Source organism: Hippichthys cyanospilos, chromosome 10 (genome assembly GCF_059441005.1).
Source record: "Hippichthys cyanospilos isolate Australia breed blue-spotted pipefish chromosome 10, RoL_Hcya_1.0, whole genome shotgun sequence".
In the NCBI taxonomy this organism is placed as follows: domain Eukaryota; kingdom Metazoa; phylum Chordata; class Actinopteri; order Syngnathiformes; family Syngnathidae; genus Hippichthys; species Hippichthys cyanospilos.
Genome location: NC_142378.1, coordinates 4649254 through 4674372, shown reverse-complemented (window position 1 = coordinate 4674372; position 25119 = coordinate 4649254). Strand labels below are relative to the sequence as shown.

General features: G+C 42.1%; 2 protein-coding genes across 3 annotated transcripts; both read left to right on the top strand.

Moving 5' to 3' along the window:
* Positions 1-1955: 1955 nt before the first annotated feature.
* Positions 1956-18963, top strand: cpeb2 (cytoplasmic polyadenylation element binding protein 2). 2 transcript variants are annotated; one of them, XM_088425479.1, is made up of 10 exons: positions 1956-3886; positions 4683-4952; positions 7782-7872; positions 10395-10445; positions 10574-10597; positions 11432-11599; positions 12277-12485; positions 12578-12692; positions 12779-12960; positions 13853-18963. In XM_088425479.1, exons 1-10 carry the CDS (start codon positions 3323-3325, stop codon positions 14078-14080), a joined length of 1902 nt encoding a protein of 633 aa, XP_088281605.1. In that variant the 5' UTR covers positions 1956-3322; the 3' UTR covers positions 14081-18963. The 2 variants fall into 2 exon arrangements, with proteins under 2 accessions (XP_088281605.1, XP_088281606.1); XM_088425480.1 differs by lacking the exon at positions 10574-10597.
* Positions 18964-19539: 576 nt separating this feature from the next.
* Positions 19540-25073, top strand: c1qtnf7 (C1q and TNF related 7). The gene is made up of 3 exons (XM_088425481.1): positions 19540-20066; positions 23128-23352; positions 24139-25073. The coding sequence occupies exons 1-3, from the start codon at positions 19919-19921 to the stop codon at positions 24765-24767; spliced, it is 1002 nt and encodes a 333-aa protein (XP_088281607.1). The 5' UTR covers positions 19540-19918; the 3' UTR covers positions 24768-25073.
* The last annotated feature ends 46 nt before the right edge of the window (positions 25074-25119 follow it).

Here is a 25119-nt window from a genome sequence, read left to right as displayed (position 1 = left end):
TTAGTTTGTAGAGATATGTATATACAGTAAATTCTCTCTTATAGTACGCTGTTTGCCAAGTGATAACATTAGTTTGTTTTCCTCCAGTAATCACAACCGCCGCTAGATGGCAGCATTGTGACAGTTTTCTCGTCTGCAATAGGCATTGAATTGCCGTGTTAAAACAAGATGGTACTGCATATAAAAGCTAAGAGTTTTTTTGTTTTTTGTTTGTTTTTGTTTTGTTTTTTTTGGGGGGGGGCTAGCAGTGCTACATCAACTGCTCTGGCGGTCTTGTGTCATTTCAATTGGGGACACTGATGATTGGGAAAGTCGCTTTAAAGTTTTTAGGGACACTGCCTCCCACATATGCACACACACACATTGTATGCAAGGCAGATGCACACACACTTTAGCCAATATCGTGCTGCTTCCCCCTTGATTCAAATGTTGTCTTCCGCTTGAGAACCCCGGCAGCACTCTCGCGATCTGGATGGGATTAGCGGAGCAAGGTCCACCCCCGATGCTGATGGAGTCAATTAGGATAAAGTGATCAATGCGACACACAAACACACACGCGCGATGAGTCCGCAGGACTCTTCACTCGCAGCAAAAGTCATGCGGATGACCTGTCGCTATGGCGACAAGCTCATCAAACAGGGCCGCGTTTGACGGCGAGGGGAAGACAACTTTCAAAAGCGAAGACAAAGTTGTCTTACTGACGGACTGAAAATACTAAAAAAAGATTTTTGCTCGTATCTCAAGGCTCTTGTATATTTCCCCCCTTTGAGATGAACGCAATTACCGCCCGTTTGTTCGGACCCACGAAAACAACAAGAAATTTTGGGCTACGCGATTTCAACTCGTTCGCTGCCATTGACGACTACGCACGTCAAACATCAAAACCTATAACTCAAAAATCTATTTTAAGAGCCAGTTAAAAAAAATGGATAGTGCTATACTATGAAGTTATCAAATTAGTACAGATGGTATTCCATATTTTTTGACTATACGACGCAACTTTTTTCTCATTATTTTAGCCCTGTGGTTTATTGCGCTGTGCATTTTTTTTACTTGCCACCAGGGGGCAGTCCACCAGTAAAGTAAACGTGTGTATCTGTTTATTATGAAGCAGAACTGAAAAGATATCACTCAAACGCAGTGCCCAAAAAGAGTTATAAAACTATGGTATTAAAATATAAAAATTGCATATCAATTTAAACAAATCTTGTATAAAAGTTTATGGCGTGTATGATTTTATTGTGTATGCTTAAAATGCCCAAAATCCTGTATGTTTTTTTTTTTTCTGCTGCAAATCTTGAGTCACCAGATACCAATACCACATACCGATACTTTTCATTCTCATTGATACATCAAATATGAAATCAATGAAATGAATTGTTTACTTTGGATTCAAGGCAGAACAAAAGGAGAATGAAGGCATTTTGTTTATGTGTAAAAAAAAAAAAAAAAAAACACTTTTGGATTTTGTGTCATATTGTGAATGTGCTGGAAGCAGCTGGCGACCCCCCCCAACATGTAACTATCAGCAGCTGGCATCCTGCCCCATTTAAGCCTCTTCCAGCGCTGGCTAATAACTAGAGCACCAAACGTGGCCACCACAAAGCTGGACCCATCTGGGATTTTGCGCTGTGAATTTTCAGGGTGGGCTCGTGTGGTGTGTGTGTGTGTGTGTGTGTGTGTGTGTGTGGAGGAGGGGGGGGGGGGGGGGGGGGCTCCATCCCAAAAAGGCTCACGGTGCAGTGAGAAGGGCAGATGTGTTACACCAGGAAATAGATCCGCTCCATTCCAAAACATTGTATCGTGAATGACAATATGCATATAGGCTTCACAATATTAACAAAATTTAGCGTAAAAGTTGCTTCACATTCCAATCAATTTACTCTTATTTTGAAAAGAACAATGTAGTGTCCCTGTCATGACATTAAGGGGTAATAAAACGGATTAGAACTTAACAAAAATGCATGCGTTAAGCATTAAAACAAAATTTAGCAAAAACTTGTTTCATGTTCCAATTAATTTGTTGTTGTTTTGAAAAAAAGTGTTGTGTTCATCGCATGACATTAAAACAAAACATATTAGAATAAAACTTAACGAAAAAATGCATGTTTTGCAAAGGAGTTGCTAGAGCCAAATGGATGTTCCAATTTATTTGCAGTTATTTGAAAAGAATAATGCTCTGTTGCCATCATGACATTGAGTAATAAACTAGATTAAAACTTTACAAAAACACATTACATAAGAGTCACTCGCACAAAATTGAGCTTTGAGTTGTTTCATTTTACAACGAATTTACTCTTAATTTGAAAAGAACAGTGTAGGATCACTGACACGACGTTAAAAAGTATTATATTACATTTCATTATAACAGAAATGCATACATTTAGCAAAGGAATCACTACAACCAAATTAAGAAATGTTTAATCATGTTCCAATTCATTTCTTCTCAATTTGAAAAGTTAAGACTCATTAAACTAGACAAAAATGCATTATATTGTTTTGCAAATGAATCACCAGAATACAAATGATCTGCGTCATGTTCCTATTCATTTGCCCTTAATTTGAAACGAAAATGTAATGTTTCTGTCATGACCTTTAAAAAACTATAGAATTTTTTCAGATTTTCTGTGACAAGAGGTTTCAAGGATACATCCATTACTTTGGACATTGGGCTTAAAGTTTAGAGCTGGGATGGGGTTGTAAACAAGGGTTAGGGTTTCAAGGGTTTAAATTCAGGTCAAGAATAGGGTTAGTGGTGGTGACCCTTTGTTGCATTCTTCCTTTCTTCTTTAAGATGTTATTTTAGGAGTAAGAGTTGCGGTTCTTGGATTCGAGTTGCAAAACGGGGTGTCGGCCCCACACTGCACTTTATGAATAATGAAGCACCGAGGAGAAAAATGACGTAAACTCTGCGGCGCGAGAGGCGCGGCAGGCCGGCGTCGAGGCGCGCGCACCCAGGCGTGATGCGAGCGTGACGTCGGTTCCGTCGGAGACCTTTAATCCCTCTGCCGCAGCAGCTGAGGAGCGACGAGGGGAGGGGAGGGGGGCGGCCGGCAAACGACGTATCGACGTGGATCGCACTAGCAAACGGCGAGCAGGACCCCCCCCCCCCTTCCCCCGCCTCGCCCCCCCCCCCCCCCCCTCCCCCCTCGCAATCTCCGCGGGTGAACGCTCGCCAGATCGAGCCACACCAAAGCGGGAGCCGGTGCCGGTTCCGCACAGGCCAGAACCGTCCTTCCCCCGCCAGACATCGTCCCTCCCCCCCTCCCTCCACTTTGTCATCATTGGCAAAGCGCAACGAGGCGGATCGCCGGTGCAAAACATGCAGGATGAGCCTGCGGGGCTGACACGCACGCCGACGCCGCCGTCCGCCGACGACGAGCCCGCACCGGCGCCGAGCGAGCGCCGCCGCCCGCCGCGAGGCTTCCCCCGTCCGTCGCGGTCCGCCCGTGACCTTCAGCTCGCTCGCTCGGCGGGCCCGTCCTCGGCCCTGGATGAGCCCGCTTCCGTGATCCCGCCCATGGAGTCCCCCGGGGCCCACCGCGTCAGCAACGGCGATGATTGCGACATGTTGCCCGGAGGTCTGGGCGCCGGCTTCGCGGAGCTGCCGAGCGGCTCGTCGTCGCCCTCCCTCCCGGGCTTCGGCACGCCTTGGTCGGCGCAGACGTGCGGCTCGTCGCCCCCTCCTCCCCCGCCTCCCCTCGCGCCACCTGCGCCCGACGGCGGCTTCTACGCTGGGATGCCGTCGTCGTCCTGCGGCCCGGCCTTCTTCCAGGGCTTCTCCGCGCAGGGCTTGGGCGGGCCCTTCTCGCCGCACATCCGCCGCTCTCCCGTCAGCCCGCAGATGCACAACCTGCAGCACAGGAACAACTACAACCAACATCAGGTGGGCATTTTTTTAGTACTGCCACGAGTGTGCCGCTATACCGCGGTTGCTCGATATATCGGGGTTAATCGTCGGCTACATTGCAGATTTTTTTTCACTCGGTTTTAATTTCTAGTGCGTCTAGTGTTGCGCCCTTTCGCTGCCGCAACATACCGTGAACGCAGCACTGTCAGGAAGCGATACTGTTTCATTTATGACCTGTTATGTGAGTGGTAAAAAAAAAAAAAAAAGGGCAGTTTATTTATTCATTGTATTGGCCCGTGATCCAAAACATACCACATCAAAGCATGTCGTCACATGTACGATACCCTGAAATAAGGCTGGTATCTGCACTGATACAGGGGCCTGGTTTCTGTACTTCTCCATCCCGAATGTCTGTTATGTAGTGAACGCTACGCATTTGAGATATCAGAACAGCTCACGATCCAACGCATACCATATCAAATAAGTTCCTGATTACAAGCAGGCTAACCATATTGGATGGCGTCAAAAGCGACCGATATCTTGAAATAAGGCTGATATCTGTACCGATACCGATGCTTGGTATCAGTACAGGCCCATCCCAAATGTCTGTTATTTAGCGATGGTTACCAATTATCCAAAGCATACCACATCAAATAAGTTCCTGATTGCAAGCAGGCTACTGATATCGTCTGCCGCCGCAAGTTACTGACACCATGAAATATCGATGCCTGGTATCAGTACTTGCTCATCCCGAGCGTTTGTTATTTAGCTCAAGATCCAAAGCATACCACATCAAATATGCTAACTAACTGCTTTGTTTGGCCCCTCCCAGCCTGTGATGAAGCAATCTCCCTGGGGCGCTCACCAGGGCAACGGCTGGAGCTCCGGCGCCGTGTCCTGGTCGCGGGACCAGCGCAAAGGGGCGAGCACCTCGGGCCAGGGCGGCCACGTGTCCCTGTCCCCCCTCAAGAAGACCTTCCCGAACAACGTCATCGCCCCGCCCAAGTTTCCGCGTTCGGCCGCCTCGCTGGGGCCCAAATCGTGGCTGGAGGACAACGTCTTTCGCACCGACGGCAACAGTAACACTTTGATGCCCCTACAGGTAGGTGGACTGAATTGCGCCCCCTTTTTTTTCTTCTTTTTGTAGCAACCGCTGGGACAATCTGATGAAACCCAACACGAGCGGAGTGTTTTGTATCTTTTCCCGGAAAATGAAATGATGTCATTTCATCCCGCCCGCTCACATGGGGCGTGACGCGATTGGCCGCAAAGGGCTCCACGCGGCTCATGTGTCATCCCAGTTTAATGATCATATCTCGCCGCTAATGGCCAAAATGAGATTACTGTGTTTTCCGAGGGAGAACAATAGACTGGTAACCGCATTTCTGTTGCTATACTGGACATGCTTTTCTTTTGTGTGCTAGATGTAAAACTGCGGAGTAAAATATATTTTTAAATATATCATATTTACGCTTTCTCCGTCTATAATGTGTAGTAAAGACTTTTGATTGGCAAACTCATTCGAACGTACTTGCAAATACGTTCAAACATACTTGTATGCTGAATACTAAAAAATGAAGTAGCATTTTTCCCATAATGCTACATGGTGTTGATTTTCTTATGCACGTACCTTCTGGCATTTTTGAGGAAAAAAAAACACGTAATAAAACTGAAGATTACTGATAAATAATATTTACTATCTAAATATTTTGGATGTACTGGTATATTACAGGCCAAAACATAAAAGAAACATTTTTAGCAATTATCCAACAAATGCATTTAACCCTTGTGTCTTTATGTTACAAATTATGACAATTCCTTTGATTATTTTTTTATATCTTAAAAGAATCAATGAGAAAAAAAACACTGGGGAGCTGAAATTTTCCGCAGATGATTAAAAGATGTAAAATTTTAAAATGCAACGATTTTGACATTTCTATGTGATTGCAGCTGGACTTGCGAGATTTTATGTACAAAATTAATCATTGTCCAATTTTTGTACTATATAAAACCATTTTAATTGCAATTTTGAGATGCATTTTAATAGGATTTATGACATTGATTTTCCTGCAACATTTTGTTGAGCGGCGGTCAAACTATGTCAGCATATGGAAAATTCTTTGTTGACTTGTTTCACCCCGAGACAGTAGGTGGCAGTAGAGATCACATCAAATTAGTTTTATTGTCTAGTTATATTTTCATCATTGTAAAAACATCCCAAATTAAAATTTTCAGTCACCACACTCGCGAAAAACGAAATGACGTGTGATAGAAGCGCGACGCTTCCTGCGCGGATGGTGCCGATCTTCATTTCCATAAACACTGTCACAGCAGGAATGGTTCGGATTCCAAGATCTTTTCCTTCCTTCCTCTCTGCTTAATGTTTGGCGCTCTGTGACAAGCGCGGCCGAGATGGCTCGTCGCCTTGAGTCAAGACCGTTTGCGCGAAGAAAAACAAGGAGCGAAAAATGACGTACGATCATCCGCAGGACTCCGTGTTGTTTCTTTTTTTTCCACTTTCCGTTGGTCAGTGCAAGTCATTGAGTTCCAGTTTTTACAACCCAACTGAGCAAGAACATGCCAGGAAAAAAAAAACGTAAACCTGCTGAACAGTTTCACGAGAAACTAAGATTATGTTCACTTTTATTTATTATATAGATTTTATATAGATTTTTTATCATCAAGTTGTATTTTAATTATATATACCGTATTTTCCACACTATAAGGCGCACCTAAAAGCCTTATTTTTTTTAAAAGCTGATGGTGCGCCTTATAATCAGGTGCGCCTTATATATGGATCAATATTGAGATTGGGATCCGTAGATGGGGAATGAAGTGATAAAGTAAGCTTTACCGGTTTCTTCTGTGTGTTTACAGTTGAACAAGGTTGCTCATATTGACATTGAGTTATTATGCTATTGAGAGTTTAGTTATTATTTGACTTATTATTGTATTACATTGAGTATTACTGTATTGTGACTGAAAAAGTTTTCAAATATGTCATTAATTGAGGGTGCGCCTTATAATCCGGTGCGCCTTATATGTGGAAAAGGTTTTAAAATGTGTCATTTATTGAGGGTGCGTCTTATAATCCGGTGCGCCTTATCGTGCGGAAAATACGGTATATTTAGGAATTTAACAATTAAAAACAAAAGAAACATATTTCATGCAGTTTTAAGGGAGATTGCGATATTGGGATACGTGGGTCTCTTTTTAAAATGGTCTGTCATTGTTTGGTGTTAAATTGGCTATCAATATTACGAGTGGTATTGATGCCTGGTATCGATGTACGTGATAATTTGGGATTTCTGGTTGGATCAGTCTGAAAAAAGTGGTATTGAATTTCCCTTTATATATATATATATATATATATATATATATATATATATATATATATATATATATATATATATATATATATATATATATATATATATATATATATAATATTATATTATATATTATATTTTTTTTATATATTTTATATTTTATTTCAAAACAACAACAAATTAATTGGAATTAATTTGCCTTTTCATATATATATATATATATATATATATATATATATATATATATATATATATATATATATATAGATATATATATATATATATATATAGATATAGATATATATGAATATGAATATGAATATATATATAGCATGAGCTGACGGTGTTAGCCCGGGACCAGAATAGTCTTGCACGTGTTTCCCGCGGTTCCGGTTTCCACTCCCGGACTCGGCCGGCCCGAGAGAATTGCCCATATTCAGCGGCGGCCAGCATACCTCGCCGAGCCCTAAACTGAATAAATACGGAAAGAATGTTAATCCCGGGCCAGCTGAGCAGCGCCAAGGCTTGATTATATTATTCTTGGCCGTATTATTCCCGTGATGACATCAAGCCGTCTCACAGGTCCGCTTTTGTGCTCTCAGGACCGCTCCAGGCTGTACGAGAGTCTCAACATGCATTCGCTGGAGAGCTCCCTGATTGACATCATGCGAGCCGAGCAGGATCCCATGAAAGGTGAGCGCTGCCTATCGCTATCCTGCTCGTGCGTGTGCGTGTGTGTGTGTGTGTGTGTGTGTGTCGAACCGGAGGCCTCTGGAGAAGCTGTGTAGTGTTTCGGCACCAAAGCTTATTTTCTCCCCCGCTGAGAGCCTAATGCCAACGGGCCTCCAGCTGGGTATTTACATCACCAAGCTGATCCCGTTAACCTGGAAAATACGCGAGAGGCCGTCGGGAAACATAAGCAGTGTGTTGTGCACTCAACTGACGCATATTTGACCATTAACCGATACCGTAATTCCCCAAATATAAGACACACAAAAACGAGGGCCAAAAGTATGGGCGCGTCCGATAAACGGTAACTTCAAGTTTATAAAACAAATTTATCCCGCACCGTTCAAAGAAGATCACAGAGGTCGAGTTTTGACTCACGGATTTGCATTTTTATATCCACTGTATTTTTACTTTCAATAATTACCATAATGGTTGGAGATAGAGCGCCGGTGTCAAACTCAAGGCCCCGGGGCCAAATCCGAATTATGCTAATATGCTAATTCTGACTACAAAAATACCAAATTTGCAAGTTGTCTTCAACTTTTACAACATTTGGGGGAAACAAGTATTTTTTAGTGACCAATACCCCTTTTTTTTTTTACCAGTTTTTAGCAGCCTCTGATTTCAAAATGTACAAATGTGAGATGATCATTAAAATGAAGGGCCCTCTACAGAAACTATTGATGACAATGTGGCCCTTAATAAAAATAAGTTTGACACCCCTGAGATAGAGGACGGACATCAACTGGCTGCGCCTGTCGCCTGCTGTCGCTAGCCGAGATTGTCGAGGCATTATTTTCAAAATAAGAAGCAAGCAGACTGAACCAACGTCCGAGTCCGTCCTCGTTCACGCACGGGGATATTACTAAAACCGAGAGGATCGTTAGAGAACACGGGAGGGTATTCTTTTCGTTTATTAATTGCAGTCTTTTTGCATATACGCAGTCATAAACTTGGTTGAACACTTGGTTGGGTATTTGTGGTACTGACCGCTCACAATGCGGGAAATCGGAAACACGCTTAACACGCAACAAATATAGAGCTTACGGATATGAAGACGAGAAAATATGAAGAGTTTCGGAAAATGATATTTACCATAATTCCCCAAGTATAAGACACACTTATTTACGCTCAAAAACGAAATGCTAACAGCAGCTCGTGTTAGCTGAGGTTGTTACGGCATTATTTTCAAACAAAGCCCGCCTCCTTGCTTTTGGAAACGGACTTGGACTTTTGCTCTCTTGTGGGACCTTTATCTTAAAAACACAAATAGTAGCAAATTCAACTAACCGCGTCCTTATACAAAGGATATCTTTGCATATCCCCTTATATGGAAATGACTCGCAGTAAGCATAACCTTGCTTACGCGAAAAGAGCTGATGTATGAAAGCTAAAACTGCAGGCTGAGGTCATAAAGACGCCAGCGGAGCCCGTCTTCTTTCCACGGGCCGCTTTGCTTTCGTTCTTCGCGGGGCGGCAGATGGAGCGGACGCGGGCCGAGCGGGGACTGCGGGATAACGGCCGAGGCTAATTTTAGCGGCGTGGCCCTTTCACACGCTGCGTTTGACAGCCGGGAGAGGCCAGGCCAAGGAGAAGAAGGAGTGAGAGAGAGAGAGAGAGAGAGAGAGAGAGAGAGAGAGAGAGAGAGAGAGAGAGAGAGAGAGAGAGAGAGGGATCCGGCTTGCTATTTTTAGCTGCTCGCAAATTTACCGGACCGCATATTGAAATGGAGCGGATTATACTGTATAAATATATTCGTAAACATATACATCCCCAAATATAAGACACCATTTTTTTTCCCTAAAATGAAGGCTGAGAGTATAGGAGCGTCCTATAAACGGTAACCTAAAGATTAGATTTTGTTTTTTTGACACCATTTGAGAAGGATTGATCTGTCAGCCACAGCAGTTCGCATTAGTTACCGCATTATTTTCAACAGAAGAAGCAAGCAGACCGAACCAACGGCCAAGTCCGACCTTGTTCGCGCACAGGAATATGACTAAAACGGAGGTTATGATGTCTGGAAAGGTATTCTATTTGTCTCGTGTATTAATTGAGGTCTTTTGATACTATTTTACTTTAGTACCTAAAGTTACTAAAGTAATCACTTACTTTAGTACTTAATTCAATAAACAAATCACTTACTAATCAATTACTTTTGGTATTTTAACACCTAAAGGCAGGCACCTTAATACCTAAATTCATGATTTTATTACTGAAATAATCAATTACTTTAGTACTTTTAGTAGTTAAAATACTAGTAATTTTTAAAACCTAAAACAATGGATTACTCTGGTACTTAAGTACAAACACGTTTATTACTTTTTTAAACAGCATTGCGGGCCATGTGAAATGTATTTTTAGAACATGCTGTGGGCCGCAAAAATGTGGATAGCGGGCCGCAAATGGCCCCCACGCCGTAGTTTGGACACCTATGTATTAGCATCTTTGGCTAACTTAGCATAATTTGCTGTTTCTTTGGCCAGGTCGCATCGGATGCCTGAACCAGGCCGCCGACGGGCTCCTCATGCTCAACGGTAATGATCTTTGTCCGATAATTAAAAGTGGGAATGTGTTTTTTTTTGGTGTTTATATGTAAAAATGTTTGCATTTCATACATCGTGAGCTCCGAAGACCTGAAACATTCTTTTACATTTACATGCAGCCAGGAGCTATGGGAGACGTCGAGGTAAACTTTCAAATAATTACTGTAAACAAGTGTACTCGTTTTGTTTTGTTTTTTTTCTTTTCAAAACAAAGGTTTTTCTGTGGACTTTCATTTATGACTATAATTTTATGGCAGATTTCCCTATTTTTTATTGATATTTTGCATCCTTCTGATTTAGACGATACAAAAAATATATAATTTTTAAGTATTTATTTTTTGCTTTTACTATTTGTATTACTTTTAAGTCAGAGTAGTAAAAACATCGTAAAAATGTTGATTTTTAACAAATAAACCAACTAAATAAAGGAAACAAAGGTTTTTCTGTGGACTTTCATTTATGACTATAATTTTATGGCAGATTTCCCTATTTTTATTGATATTTTGGAACACTGTATACATTTTAAGAAAAACCTTCTATAGCATGTTTTTTGTTCAAAAATACATAGCAATGATTAGTTTTTTGTTTTACACTTACAATGCTGTCTACCATCAAACAAATATTGCTTTTTTTGCCAGCCATTTCAAAATATTTTTTCTTTTTTTCATATAGGCCACTTAGATGTGAAAGGCGGGCAGCAAATGGCCCCCAGACCATAATTTTGACACCGCTGTCTTGAAATGAGTCCATTTTCACAGATTGATGGATAGAGACAAAGAGATCTATAGGCTTAAAGGATAGACAGATAAATGAAAAAACACTTTTATTAATCTGGGCTCGCTTGAGCATGGAGGCTTTTCATTTTTGTCTTTCAAATAAATTGTGGATAATCCCGGTAAGGTGCCGAAATGGCACAACGACGCGTGACCGACCGCCTCCGTCCTTGGCGTGACCCGTTGTCAATCTCCCCCCGCCAGGGCGCTCTTCTCTGTTCCCCATCGACGACAATCTCCTGGATGACGGCCACCAGGGGGCGCCGGGGGTCCTGGGCCCGGCCAGATGCTACCCGCATCACAACGGCGAGCGTGTGGAGCGATTCTCGCGCAAAGTCTTTGTGGGCGGGTTGCCGCCTGACATTGACGAAGGTGAGAATTTTTAACCTACGTTTTGCTAGTCGGATAAATTCCAGTATTCAAATGAAAGAACTTTTAGGAATAAGCCTGCTCGCTATTTAAGGTCTTTTAAACTGCCTTTGAAAAGAAAAACGATGGCGCTATATGCGCCATGCTAGCTGCTAACACTACTAGCATGTTGCTCAGGGATGTTAGCTGCTGGAGCTGTTGCTAATCGCCGCCAAAAAGCACCGTAATACAATGTCAGCAGGCGGATAAGTGCTAGCCGCTAACTCTGCTAGCATCTAGTGCTGCTCACCACTGCTAGCGCTGCTAGTCACAAACGTCCGAGTCTACACTAATCGTCACTAACAAGCACCGCATATTTTAATTTCAACATAGGTCTATATTAAGCATCTTTAATTAGCATAATCAACCATTAAAGGACAAAATCATGTTGTTGTGATCGACCTCGAGCATTTTGTTTTTCTGAGTTTCTCGAATTCCTGCTTTGAGTCCTTTGTGAGAATTATAGTCCCTAATCAGGTCTGCAAAGATATTGATTTTCCAGGTATGGTATTCTGGCTCCCTCTAGTGGTAAACCCCAAAATTACTGTTCAGTTGTCTTCAACTTCGAATGAGGATAAATAAAGACCTGACTACTTTCCTGATAGACGTTCCCCGTCTACTGTGTTTGTGCTTCCCCGCAGATGAAATAACGTCCAGTTTCCGCCGCTTCGGGCACCTGGTGGTCGATTGGCCGCACAAAGCCGAGAGCAAGTCGTACTTTCCGCCCAAAGGCTACGCCTTCCTGCTGTTCCAGGAGGAGACGTCTGTGCAGGCCCTGATCGAAGCCTGCATGGAGGAGGACGGAAAGCTCTACCTGTGCGTCTCCAGCCCCACCATCAAGGACAAACCTGTGAGTCCAACCGCACCGGAAATCCCGAACTTTTCCCGCTTGAAATATTGTGTAAATTTCGCAACCCTAACCGTAAAGCGTTTCCTCCGCAGGTGCAAATCCGCCCGTGGAACCTGAGCGACAGCGATTTTGTGATGGACGGATCTCATCCCCTGGACCCCCGCAAGACCATCTTTGTGGGAGGCGTCCCTCGTCCGCTGAGAGCAAGTAAGACCCGCCATTTTGTTTTTTTTTCATCGGGTTCGGAAAGAGAGATCGGAAAGTCTAACCGGAAACTCTGGCGTGGCGCCTAGTCGAACTGGCCATGATCATGGACCGCCTCTACGGCGGCGTCTGCTACGCCGGGATCGACACCGACCCGGAGCTCAAGTACCCCAAAGGGGCGGGGCGGGTGGCCTTCTCCAACCAGCAGAGTTACATCGCCGCCATCAGCGCCAGATTTGTGCAGCTGCAGCACGGCGACATCGACAAGCGGGTACCAAGATTTTTTTGGGGACGTAATTGACCAAATATGTTTTAAACGTACTTGAAGCTGAATGCTAAATACGTAGCATTTTTTCCCATAATGCCACAGGATGCCGAAGAGCAAATCCCGTAGCATTATGGGAAAAAATACTGTTTTTTGCATTTAGCTTACAAGTATGTTTGAATGTTTTTTAAAGTTCATTTTAACCTATTTGCAAGTATGTTTATACATATTTGAAAATGTTTCCCAGAATGCAAGTGATTGATAAGTACACCCCATAGCATTACGCGAAAAAAAATACTGCTTTCAATGTTTATCTTATAAGTATATTTGATATTATTAGCAAGCATGATCAAATCCATTTGAAAATAAATTCATATATATTTGAAAATACGTTTCCCATAATGCCACGGGATATGAGCATACCTCTGTAGATTCATGGGAATAAATACAATGTTTTTAGCCTTTAGCTAACAAACACGTTTGACAATATTGTCAAGTACAGTAGCAAGTACGTTTGAATGTATTTGAAAATGTTACCCATAATGCTACACTCTATTGAAGTGCATACACCGTAGCATTATTGGGGAAAACATGCTATGATTTTGGCATTTATCTTACAAGTTTGAACGTATTAGCAAGTATGTTCGAAGTTTTTTTAAATATATCCAAATGTATTTTTAAGTACGTTCAAATGCGTTTGGAAATTATAAAGTCCTTACTCCGTAATAGCAACTCCACAATTCTGTAGGATTGAGATTAGGGAATGCCAATCCAGGTCCAGAAATCATAAACCTGCCGCGTTTTCACTTTAGCCGCAGTCGCCTCTTTGGCTGAAGCCAAACTGTGGCAGGATTTCTTTTCTCTCTGGACCTGGATTTTCCATCTGTCGTCGTTGCAGGTGGAGGTGAAGCCGTACGTGCTGGACGACCAGTTGTGCGACGAATGCCAGGGCGCCCGCTGCGGCGGCAAGTTTGCGCCCTTCTTCTGCGCCAACGTCACCTGCCTGCAGTACTATTGCGAGTTCTGCTGGGCCAACATCCACTCGCGCGCCGGCCGTGAGTTCCACAAACCTCTGGTCAAGGAGGGCGCCGACCGCCCGCGCCAGATCCACTTCCGCTGGAACTAGAAGCTGTCAGTAGAACTCGGAACGCTTTAACCAGGGGTGTCCAAACCTTCAGCTGTTTTTTTAAGCTAACCGCGCAATCTAATTCACTTCACACGCAACCGTATAATGATCATTTTTTTCAAACTCTTTCTCCAAGCTCTTGATGTAAAAAAAAAAAAATAGGCATGGGATTTTCAAATGGCGTCATAAAGCGTTGGATTTTCCGTAAAAGTTTGGACACCCCTGCACGAAACCGCATTAGCGCCACGACGTAGCGGCTAGGCTTTTTTAGCAGCCACTAGCATCGCTTCTTATCCGCGCCACATCTCAGGCTTTTTGTGTGCTACGGTCATCTTTTCGTAGATGGGAAAAAAAAACAAAATTGAGTTTTATACATTTTTTAAAAGGATTATTTGGTTTTATGTGAAACGAAAAGATGCACTCATGCCTGCTGAGGACACTAACCAAACCTAGCCATTCAGCGTAGCAAGCGGAAATGCTTAGGACACGGCACTACTGACCTTTAACCTCTTTCACAAAGGAGAGCCTGCAGAATCCAGAAAATGTATCAGTTTTTTTTTTTCACGCTGAACTAAGGATATGCTAATATGAGCAAAATTACCACATCCGATCTGCGCAAGTTAAGCGGAATTTTTTGACTCGATAGCTTTCCTTTAGATAACAAACTAGTCACTTTTTTGTGTACGGCAGAATCCTAAAAAATTTCTCCACCTTTGCCTTTCACACAGAAGAGAATTTACCTAAAGTCCCTGTAAAGTGACAATAAGTGTCTTGGAAATTTGACAAAGAAGAGTACTGCTACCACATTCAATTTTATTTAAAAAAATTGACAAATATATAACACCAGGTTTCAAAATATTGACGAATCAGTAAAGCACAACTTCTACAAGTTTGAAAAACGAATGCCACAACAGTTAGTCAAATCAGGGAAGGGTAAATGTGTTTCTTTGGCGCTAGCTAGCTAAATTAATTATCCAGCTTGCTAGGTCTACATTAATTAGCTAGCTAGGTAAGCTAATTATACAGCTGACTAGGTCTACGCTGTTAATTATCTGCTAGCTAGCTAGCTATGTCTAGACCAGGGGTGTCAAACATTCTGTTCTGGTCCGTAGAATGATTTTGTAATGTAAACCATAAAAATGAGGTGAATTTTGATCAGTAGTAATGTTTTGTGATTAATAGTGATGTTGTGTTTGTACTATTTTGCACAGCATTAAAGAATATTGCATCTGAAGTTGTTGTTAAAGTTATATAAATATATAACCAAGATAACATTGGTCCGGCCCTCTTGGGAATAAATTTTCATTTATGTAGCCCGCAAACTAAAACAAGTGTGACACCCCTGGTCTACACTTTTTAGCTTTTTAGTTTGTTATTGAGGTTAGCTAGCTAGCTAGCTATTGATAAATAGATAGATAGATAGATAGATAGATGGATTAGATGGATAGATAGATAGCTAGATAGATATCTAGCTAGCAAGCTAGCTAACATGTCTAAGTGGTAAAAGAAGCTAGTTTGCTATGTAGCTAGCTAGCTAGGTAGCTAACATGTCTAAATGGTAAAAGACAGTTGAACGCTAGATCTCCACTGATTGTTGGTGATTTATTTAGAAAGAAATCTCTAAAGTCACTTTGCAAGGTCTTAAAATGATTAATTTTGGAAATTAATGGTTGGATACGCTGTTCTTTCTGAGTCTGTTATGTTAGCCTTTTTCCGACAATAATATGACGCAAGATTTGCTTTCATTTCGACGTCAATTCAAAATATGGGACAACTTTTTCACTCTATTTAACAAACAGTATACGCAACAAGCTATCGTAGGAAAACTTTTCTGCTGTTAAGAAAATAATAAGTTAGTTGTATAGGATAAATATTTGTTGCCGTTTAACTCTCATGTACAACGTGGTTCAAAGTAGCGTAGTTCTGCGGGAAATGGGTCAATCGTGGATCTTATTTCAAGTTTGCACAGACAAATCCACTAAATGACAGTATTCGTATAGTCAGTAGTTTATAGAACGAGGACAAAAATGTTGCTTTAATAAATATACTGCGGATTTGTGATTTTTGAGATTAGAAAGCCTCGCTAAAATCGAATTGTACGAAATTTGTTCAACTCCTTTGATGCAAATTCTGCGTCGTATAAATGCGCATGTATTGCAGGAAATTAATGGCCGAGTCGCAATTTTTTATCCATACGAAAACCGTGATAAATTTCAGGGGTTTTTTCGGGTTTTTTTTCTGCTAAAAACGGCACAAATCAGAAACAATAGCAAAGCAAGGTTCCACTGTATGTAGAAAAAAAATCCACACAAATATGTTTTTTTTTTGGGGGGGGTGGGCATTCAGAAAATTCAATGCACGTTATTGCTATTCCTGAACATACCAAATGGAACGAGGGCGGGAAAAAAAAGTTGATGAATTTATGGCAGCGCATGTTTGGACTCAGCTAGCATGCGGGATGGAATATAAGGAAATTAACAAACGATAGAAAAGACAAATCATTCGGAGGAAGCATGAAGGTAAAGGCTGTGTGTGTGTGTGTGGGGGGGGATTCTCCAACGCCGTTATACTCGAAAAAAAAAAAAACCCGCATGCTTCAGTGTTTATCTGTCCGTTTACGCCGAAAATGTGCTTCTGCTGTAGACTATTAGCCAACGAAAAAAAAAACAAAAAAGTGTGGTGTTCACTGGTTACGTGTATTTTTAATTTTATTACTATTTTTTGTTGTCGTCCACGTATATATGTGTGTAGACCTTGGCTGTAATTTAGCGACGTCGCCAAGAGATGGCATAGGAGGCGGGGTTTGTGGGATACAAACCATTGGATTGGACGACGTTTCGGGAAAATCGTCCCCGGAGAGTACTGTAACAAGTGTGTGTTTGCTGTGTTGTCATGGTTACGCCGTTGCTTGTGTTGACTACTTCCCCTCACTGGACCTCCCCAATTGCATTTTTTTTTTAAATATATAGTAATATATATATATTATTATGCACTACTTTTTCTATATATTTCTTATTCACCCGATGTGATTTAAGTGCAGTTTCTCTTCGAAAAACCTCCCGTTATTTATTGTCCCGTTGATGATTTATTGTGCAATTTTTCGTTTTTTTTCATGTGTAGCGTGTGAAGTCTTAAGTTATGTGTGCGTGCGTGGATAGAGAAGGATTTGAATATTTTCTAATATATCCTTAATGTCGTACCAAATGTTTGAATATGGTCACCTGTAACACTTGACGTGTCGTTTTTCTTTGGGAAATATTTGTTGTCTGATTTTCTATAAGGAAAAAAAAAAAAGAATCACCTTTATTTCACTATTTTTGTAGACGAGAAAATATTTAATTTTGATTGTATTTTTCTATTTAAAAATGATTCTATTCCCCTCCTTTAAACCCTCCTGTTTGATTTGACCCGGGGTTGTTTCAAGATTGAAACAAAAAAACACATTTATTATTCTTTTTGAATACCATCCAAAATCAAACAGCATTACTATTAATCGGAAAATATTTCAAATTTTTTAGAATTCATAAAAACCTTTTGCGGGCCAGAGCCGACCTGCGGGCCATATGTTTGACACCCCTGCACGAAATGATAAATTGGGGGTTCCATAACTAAAAATATGTCCTGATTCGATATTTATATGAATCGGTCAGGTATCAGCCCCAAAAACAGTATCGGATGTAGGGATCGGGGACTACTCAAGTATCGGTATCGGATTCTTGGTATCGGACCGATACCAGTAGGCCCCGGGTCAAATTGACCCGGTAACAGGAGGGTTCGTCATATCCAAACTTTTGGTTCCTACAAAATGTCAGCATACCCTCCTGATGTCCAGAATAGATATTTGTGTCCACTGTAGTGGACATTGTGTCTCCGCAAGACGACAAACTGATTTGCGTCCTACCCAGGCATGTGAGATATCACCGGAAAGACCAGGATGTCCTCTAGTGAGGACACCAGGACTTTGTAGGGTAGCTCCAAATCGTTCAAAGATAATGATTAAAAACTAACGTCCACTGCAGTGGACCGAAACGAGTCGGCTGGCTCTCAGGAGGATACACAAACACACACAGTTTTTGATATGATTCTTATTTTCCTACACATGAAGGCAACATGAAGGTTTCGTTCTTCTTGTTTTCCGGAAGACACTTGAGATTCTCCCGCTCTGAAACTTGAATTCTTCTGATTCTTCTGCTAATGACACATTTTGAAAGGCTGACTAAGCTCCATTTGTGTTGTGACGTGCAATACCGTTTCTAATGTTTGTACAAAGAGTTAACGTGTAAAACCTTTTTAAGATGCAGATTTTATTTTTTTTTTTCATTGCATATTTTGCAGTTTTCTGGTCCACGGTGTCATTTTTTTACTGTCCAGAGGGGGAAAAAAGAAAAAAGGAACCGGACCCCGTTTTTTTCATTGCAAATATTTTTCAATCCAGATATCTTTGTACTGATGTAAATGATTGTAGTTATTTTGGATAGTGTTTTGCTAACAAAAAGGAGAGACTTTTCACGCATTTTTTTTTTTTTTTTAACCCAACAGTAGCAGAATTCTTGGGCCTTTTTTATGTCATTGATATTATTTTGTATTCTGATGTGGAGCGACAGAAGATGCTGATTGATAAGATATTTTAATTAAGCTACACATTTCTAATTTTGTTGACTTTTTTTCTGTCGATCAGAGTTTACATACAATGCAGGCTACAAAATCGAATGTTTTGAAGTATTTGAATGGTAATCATTGTTACTGAATGGTTATTTGATATGCAAAATAACATTGCATTTGATTTTGTTTGTTTTTTTTTTTTTTGGCCTTGCATTTAACTGGTGATTTTTTTTTTTTTTTAATTCACTTGCTAAATAAAGACCTAATCTGTTTGGACACACTATGGCTGCTTTTGTTTTGTTATCAAAAAAACAAATCCTGGATGAAAAGAAATCCGTGTTAAAATCAGTTTTAAATATATTTCTTTTGTAAAAAATAATTAGGTAAAATAAATATATAAAATACCAAAAAAATTGTGTGCTAAGTCTTCAATACATATGGTTATGAATGAAAATCTATGTAGTTAGAATAGCTTCAAAAGAATACATAAATAAAATTGCTAAACATAAAATAGATAAAGTTATGATCATAAATAAAATCCATAACATTATACATTCATATCAGAAAAATTTAAAACAAATTATTAGATATTCTCAAGCCCAATTTTCAAACTAAATAGAATTTTTAAATAAGTTATTAGCTATATTAGATATTTTCAAGCTCAATTTTTAAAATTAAATTTAAAAAAATGTGTGCGCTCGCTAGACACTCCATTAAGATATGTCTAAAAAAAATTATTGACCCTAACATGTACAAATAAAATGCAAAAGAAATCCAGACGAAATTTCATAGTGACAATAAATGAAAACTATGGCTAGGTAACGTACAGCCATCTCAGAAGTCCTACCGTCCCTGAACGCAGCAAAACATGGAAACTCCCTTTCGGAGTTTGAGTAAAGCAGAAAGATTCAGGAACGACGTGGAACATTAGCAACATTTGTTCTAATTTATCATCCTTTTTATTCCTAATTGAACGTAAATTCCAAAACAAAACATTTCAAACCGATAACGCTCAGCGTTTTTCTTCCTATTGCCAAAAAATGATGCTAACATCTTAGCTTGCTAACAGTGCTAATGCTAGCCTGGCTAATTTTGCTCGCGAAGATCCCCGACCCAAATCAAACTCGAACCTGGCTGGATAACAAACGCGTCTCGAGTTCGTCCGCGTGATGTCAGCAGACTTCGAACTGGAGCGAGCCCCGAGAAGGGAGTGGATCCGGGCCGAGGGGTGGGCGGATGGGATGGAGGGTGGATTCCATGGAGGGAGTCCGTCCAGCTGCTCTCGCCGACTTGCGACAGGACAGGACAGGACGCCGTCAGCACAGCTCGCAAAAGAACCACGAACATGCTCGCCCAATGACATCAAACTGCTTCCACATGGCAGGTAAGACGCATTTGCTACTTCCGGTTCGGATATGTTCGAGTGTGCATGTGCTGGAGGTTTGCAATCGACTTGGGAAAAAATGAGCGGTGCATAACTTGCGGTGGAAAAAGAAGTTTTAAGATGTTCTTGCCGCTCCCGGTTTACTGTCAAAGTAGTTATTTTTCAAATATATTCATTTCCTACTACCGCTTTTAGCTTAAGGCTAACATGCTCTGCTAAATGACGTAACAAGCTAATGAAGAGCGTCATTGCCTTGACGAAAGTATAGCAATGGAACACAAACGGTGAAGCAACACATTAGACAACACTTGAAGGGAAAGATTCTTCATCCGCCTCAAAACAAATATTAATTTGTTCTCAAATCTTTATTCAAACAAATTGTCAAAGGAGTCAAAACAGGATTGACCCAATATTTGGATCAGTTGGGCCCAAACCACCTCAATTTTTGAAGTTGTCTTGAACAAAACTAGCCATTGTTTTGGAATTGTTTTTGTGCAAAACAGCCGGGAAATTTGGGTAAAATTGACCCCGGTCGATCATTTTTCGGCACGTTAACAATTTTTGAGGGTAACACAAAACGTGCATTGTTTGCGGTGAACTAGTGCGCCGCTTCTAAACTTTTTTCAATGATGTACCCCGTGAAAAATGTTTTTTTCAGCCAAATGCAATGGTTTCAAAAAAATCTAAAGCCTAATTTGAGCATGAGAGGGTTAAACTGAGCATTTTTAATGTAAAAAAAAAACTAACGTAAAACCAAATTCGGTCTGATCTGTGTCTGATTAATTCACATTTGTGGCAAAATTTGTCGTGGTATCTTGGCTTATTTTATTTAGTTAAATAGATTAACATTATTAAACTTTTTATATTTTACATTTCTAATTCCGTAAATCAGCACCTATGTACAACTTAACGTTAAAAGCATACGACATTTGACTAAGCAATCATGAAAACTCAATTTAGTAGTATCATGTTCCAATTAATTCACTCTTAATTTGAAAAGAGAACTGCACACTTCCTGTTATGGCATTGAATTAGATTTGCTAATACACACACAAAATGTTATGTTCACAGTACCCCCGAAATGTCACTGGGCATATATTTTAAAGGAGGGATACATTATAAAGTAACACACCATGTCCAGTTGGTCTTTTTTAATTCATTCAACCCCAAAGATGTATTTTTACGTTTTTCAATATATTTTTTTAGGTTGTGTTTATGTAACGATCCACAAAGTAATCAATCAATGTCCAGTCTTTGAAAAACGTGAAAATACCAAGCAAGTGTTTGCAGTTGTTCGGCTGCATGTTTCTCGAGGGGTTGCCATCAACAAATGCTGACCTCATCATCGCGGCTTTGGAGGCAAACGCTCAGGCGGGGTTTCGTTCTCCAAAAGCGGACCGCATCATTTCGCCCGTCCGATGCTCACTTCCTGTTTGCGTGCGGCGCCGCTCTCCGCTTTTGATTTACGCCCGCGGGGCCGACACACATGTTCCCCATCGGTCTCCGCCCCTTTTGCCGGCACGGATCCATTTTCTCACACCCACTCGGGCAAACAGGACGAAGAAAAGTTCTGCCGGACGGACCGACGGGACGGGACGGGAGCCCAGCTGTGTCGCAACCCGCACGCAACATTCCTGCTCGGCTCTCCGTCCGCACAAGTGCAAAATGCGTGCCGAGGTTCCCCCGGACAGGCGGAGAAATAATGCCTGGCGTGATGTCATCTCTCGGGAATGTTTTGGCACCGGTCCAACTCCCGTCCAGGAGTTGGCTCAGGGACAAGAGGTTTCATTTTGACGTCTCTTGACTCAAAAGTCCGGGGGCGCCCCCAGAAAATGAGAGCGTGAAAACGAGTCAAGTTGTAATCTTCTCGGCGTGAGAATCACATCTGGCCTCCTCAGAACGCCATCGCCAAATCAGATTGGCGGAGGGAACCGGTTCCGGAGGTCGACAGTTCGAGTACTTGGCCCGACGCTGTTGAATATTTTTAGGATCCATTCATATCGATCTTTTTTATTGAATAATCAGTTCAAATTCAATTTGGATTCAAATGGATTGCAGAACAACAATACCAAATAAATATTTTTTCGTTTTTTTTTTTTTCCCCTAGAGTTTCAAATCTGATACTAATATTTCAGTATAAAAGAGCATAAATATGTTTCATATCTTTATTGTTTGATATTTTTTTTCTGTATTTTTTTTTTTACATCATTAGGCAAAAGTATGATCTAAAAAATGATGGTACTAAACTAGGAAATTCATTACTTAAGTCACCCGAATGACCTAAAGTAACCAATTACTTGTACTTCATTACCACAAGTAATAAATTACTAACCGTAGCTTTAGCACTTAGTTTCCCCGAAGTGATCAATTACTTCAGTACTTAGTTACCGTAAATAATCGATTATTAATCATTGCAGCTTTAGTGCTTACCTGAAGTGATTGATTACTTGAATACTTAATTATCTAAAATAGTACAAATTAGTCACATTAGACCCTCCTTTATCCAAACTCTGGAAAAAAAATGTGAAGGAATGTAACCTGAGATTCGATTTTTGTATTTAAAAAAAAAAACACACACACATAACATGTTGGGATGGAATGAGTCAAGTATGTAGGAGTTATTGTCTGGTTATTACACAAGTGGCCACTGGGTGGCGGTAGAGGGTGGCGGGGTAGGTTTTGACAAGGGGATTAGGAGCATATTTGAGGACAGGTGTGTGGCCAGATCACATGGTTTTTACCTGCTCAACACAAACGCAGCTAAACGCCACGCAACTCAAGCACAAACTTGAACGGTATCGCTAAACGCTCAATGCCACATATAAACCGGAAACATCACGAGCAAAAGCTCTGGATCCGAGGTCATCATTTATTCACCATCACACCACAGCGCGTTAAAAGGCCAATTGATTAGTCGCTATAGTTTAAGACAGGAAAAAAAAAAAAAAACACTGAACAAAGCAAAGGAACAGTTTGCGTCTCTTTTCAAATAAAGAACAAATCAATTGGAACACGAGGCAAATGGTGTGGTGCTACAGTAATCACTTTGCTGTTTGTGCAGATGTGAAGATGTGGGCCCTGATGGGAGCCGTGTGCCTTTGCCACTGTGCGGTGGGACAGCTGCCGAAGGGTGCGCCGCGTCTCCTCTGCAGCGTCCCGGGGGCGCCGGGACCACCGGGCCAGCCGGGCCCGGGCGGGACCCCGGGAGCCGACGGGAACGCCGGCGTCCCCGGAAGGGACGGCAGAGACGGCAGGACGGGTGAAAAGGGACAGAAGGGAGAGCCAGGTACAACCATTTCCATTTAAAGCCGCCATTAATATCGCGGAACTGCGTAAGCCGGAATAATGACGTTTTCATTGGTGGCGCCTGGTAACGGCTTTGTACAGCTGTTTCCCATCAGGCATATATTTCACCTTAACACGCGATAACGCGGACAATCGAGCTTTTGGAAGGCCGCTTTGTTGCAGCGGCTGCAGAGCACAACGTTTGGCACATGCGTGGACTGTGTGAAAATGTCAACATGGCCGCGTTCCCAGGTGATTTCAAGCGTGACGCCACCTCGGGGGAATTTGTTTCCGTTGCTTGCTATAAGCAGCCAAACCACGCCGACAGAATCCTCACGCTACAGGAGTGATCTTCTTCTTCTACGTAATTCGTCCTCCGCATTGAGTTTTCTCAGTCCAAGTCATCAAAGTCGGCGCCCGCGTCAAGTCAGTCACAAAAATCCAAGACCCAGCCAAGTCCGAGTCACAAAAGACAGGCCGGGACGTGGACGTCCCGGCCTGTCTTTTGTGACTCGGACTTGGCTGGGTCTTGGTCCCCAACCACCGGTTTGCGGACCGGGAGCAACTGGTACCGGGCCGCGTGGGCTGCACCCGAAATAATGTTTTGGAGATGATTTAGTTTAACAGTTCATACGTTTGTGCTTGATCTTTGTTTTTTGGCGCCGCCTCTGGCCGCTATTGATATTACATACATAGTGAGAAGGATGGAAAAAAAAAAGCGTCCACCATAATGGACACAAATAAATAGGCTAGCTCCGAATGCTAATGCTAGACTTTTGTGTTCCAGGTCTAAAGGGCAGAGTGGGGCCCACGGGGAAGATCGGCGAGCGAGGTGAGCGAGGGCCGACGGGCAAACCGGGTCCGGCGGGGGAGAGCGGAGACGAAGGCCCCCCGGGCTCGCCGGGCCGCGACGGCCCGATAGGACAAAAGGGTCAACGCGGCATTCGCGGGACGGCCGGCAAATGCAAATGCGGGAGCCTGGCGCCCAAATCGGCCTTTTCGGCGAGCATCACCAACAGCTACCCGAAGGAGAACGCGCCCATTAAGTTCAACAAGGTCCTCCTCAATGAGGGCGGCCATTACAACCCCCAAACGGGCAAGTTCACCTGCGCCTATCCCGGCATTTATTTCTTCTCCTACGACATCACGCTAGCCAACAAACACTTGGCCATCGCGCTGACGCACAACGGGCAGCATCGCGTCAAAACCTTCGACGCCAACACGGGCAACCACGACGTGGCCTCGGGATCCACCGTCATATTCCTCCACCCCGAAGACGCCGTGTGGATGGAGATCTTCTACCACGACCAGAACGGTTTATTTGCCGACCCGGGTTGGGCCGACAGCTTGTTCTCGGGCTTCTTGCTCTACGCCGACACGGACTACCTCGACGCGCTGGCGGCCGACTACGCGTGAGGACGACCCGGAATCGAGATGAGCTAACAAGCTAACGCCTTTAGCTTTGATGGTTTAATGGTGGATGATAAACTGTTTTTCAGAGTATTTTTATATGACTGTGTTTGATGAAAGTAGTGGCCGTCTGTCTCCCTGACAAAATAAACGCCTCCGCCGAGTAAGCTAGCTGGTTGAGCACGTTTGAAATCTCATACATTCAACCCCAGAAGGCAAATGACTTTTATTCACTCACAGTTCAAAGGTCGTGAGTTCCAATCCTGCAACCTTGTCAAGGAGAGGAGATTGAGAAACTGAATGATGGATGGATTGATTAACCCAGTATAGAAATTGAATAAACTTATTAGGGAGGAAT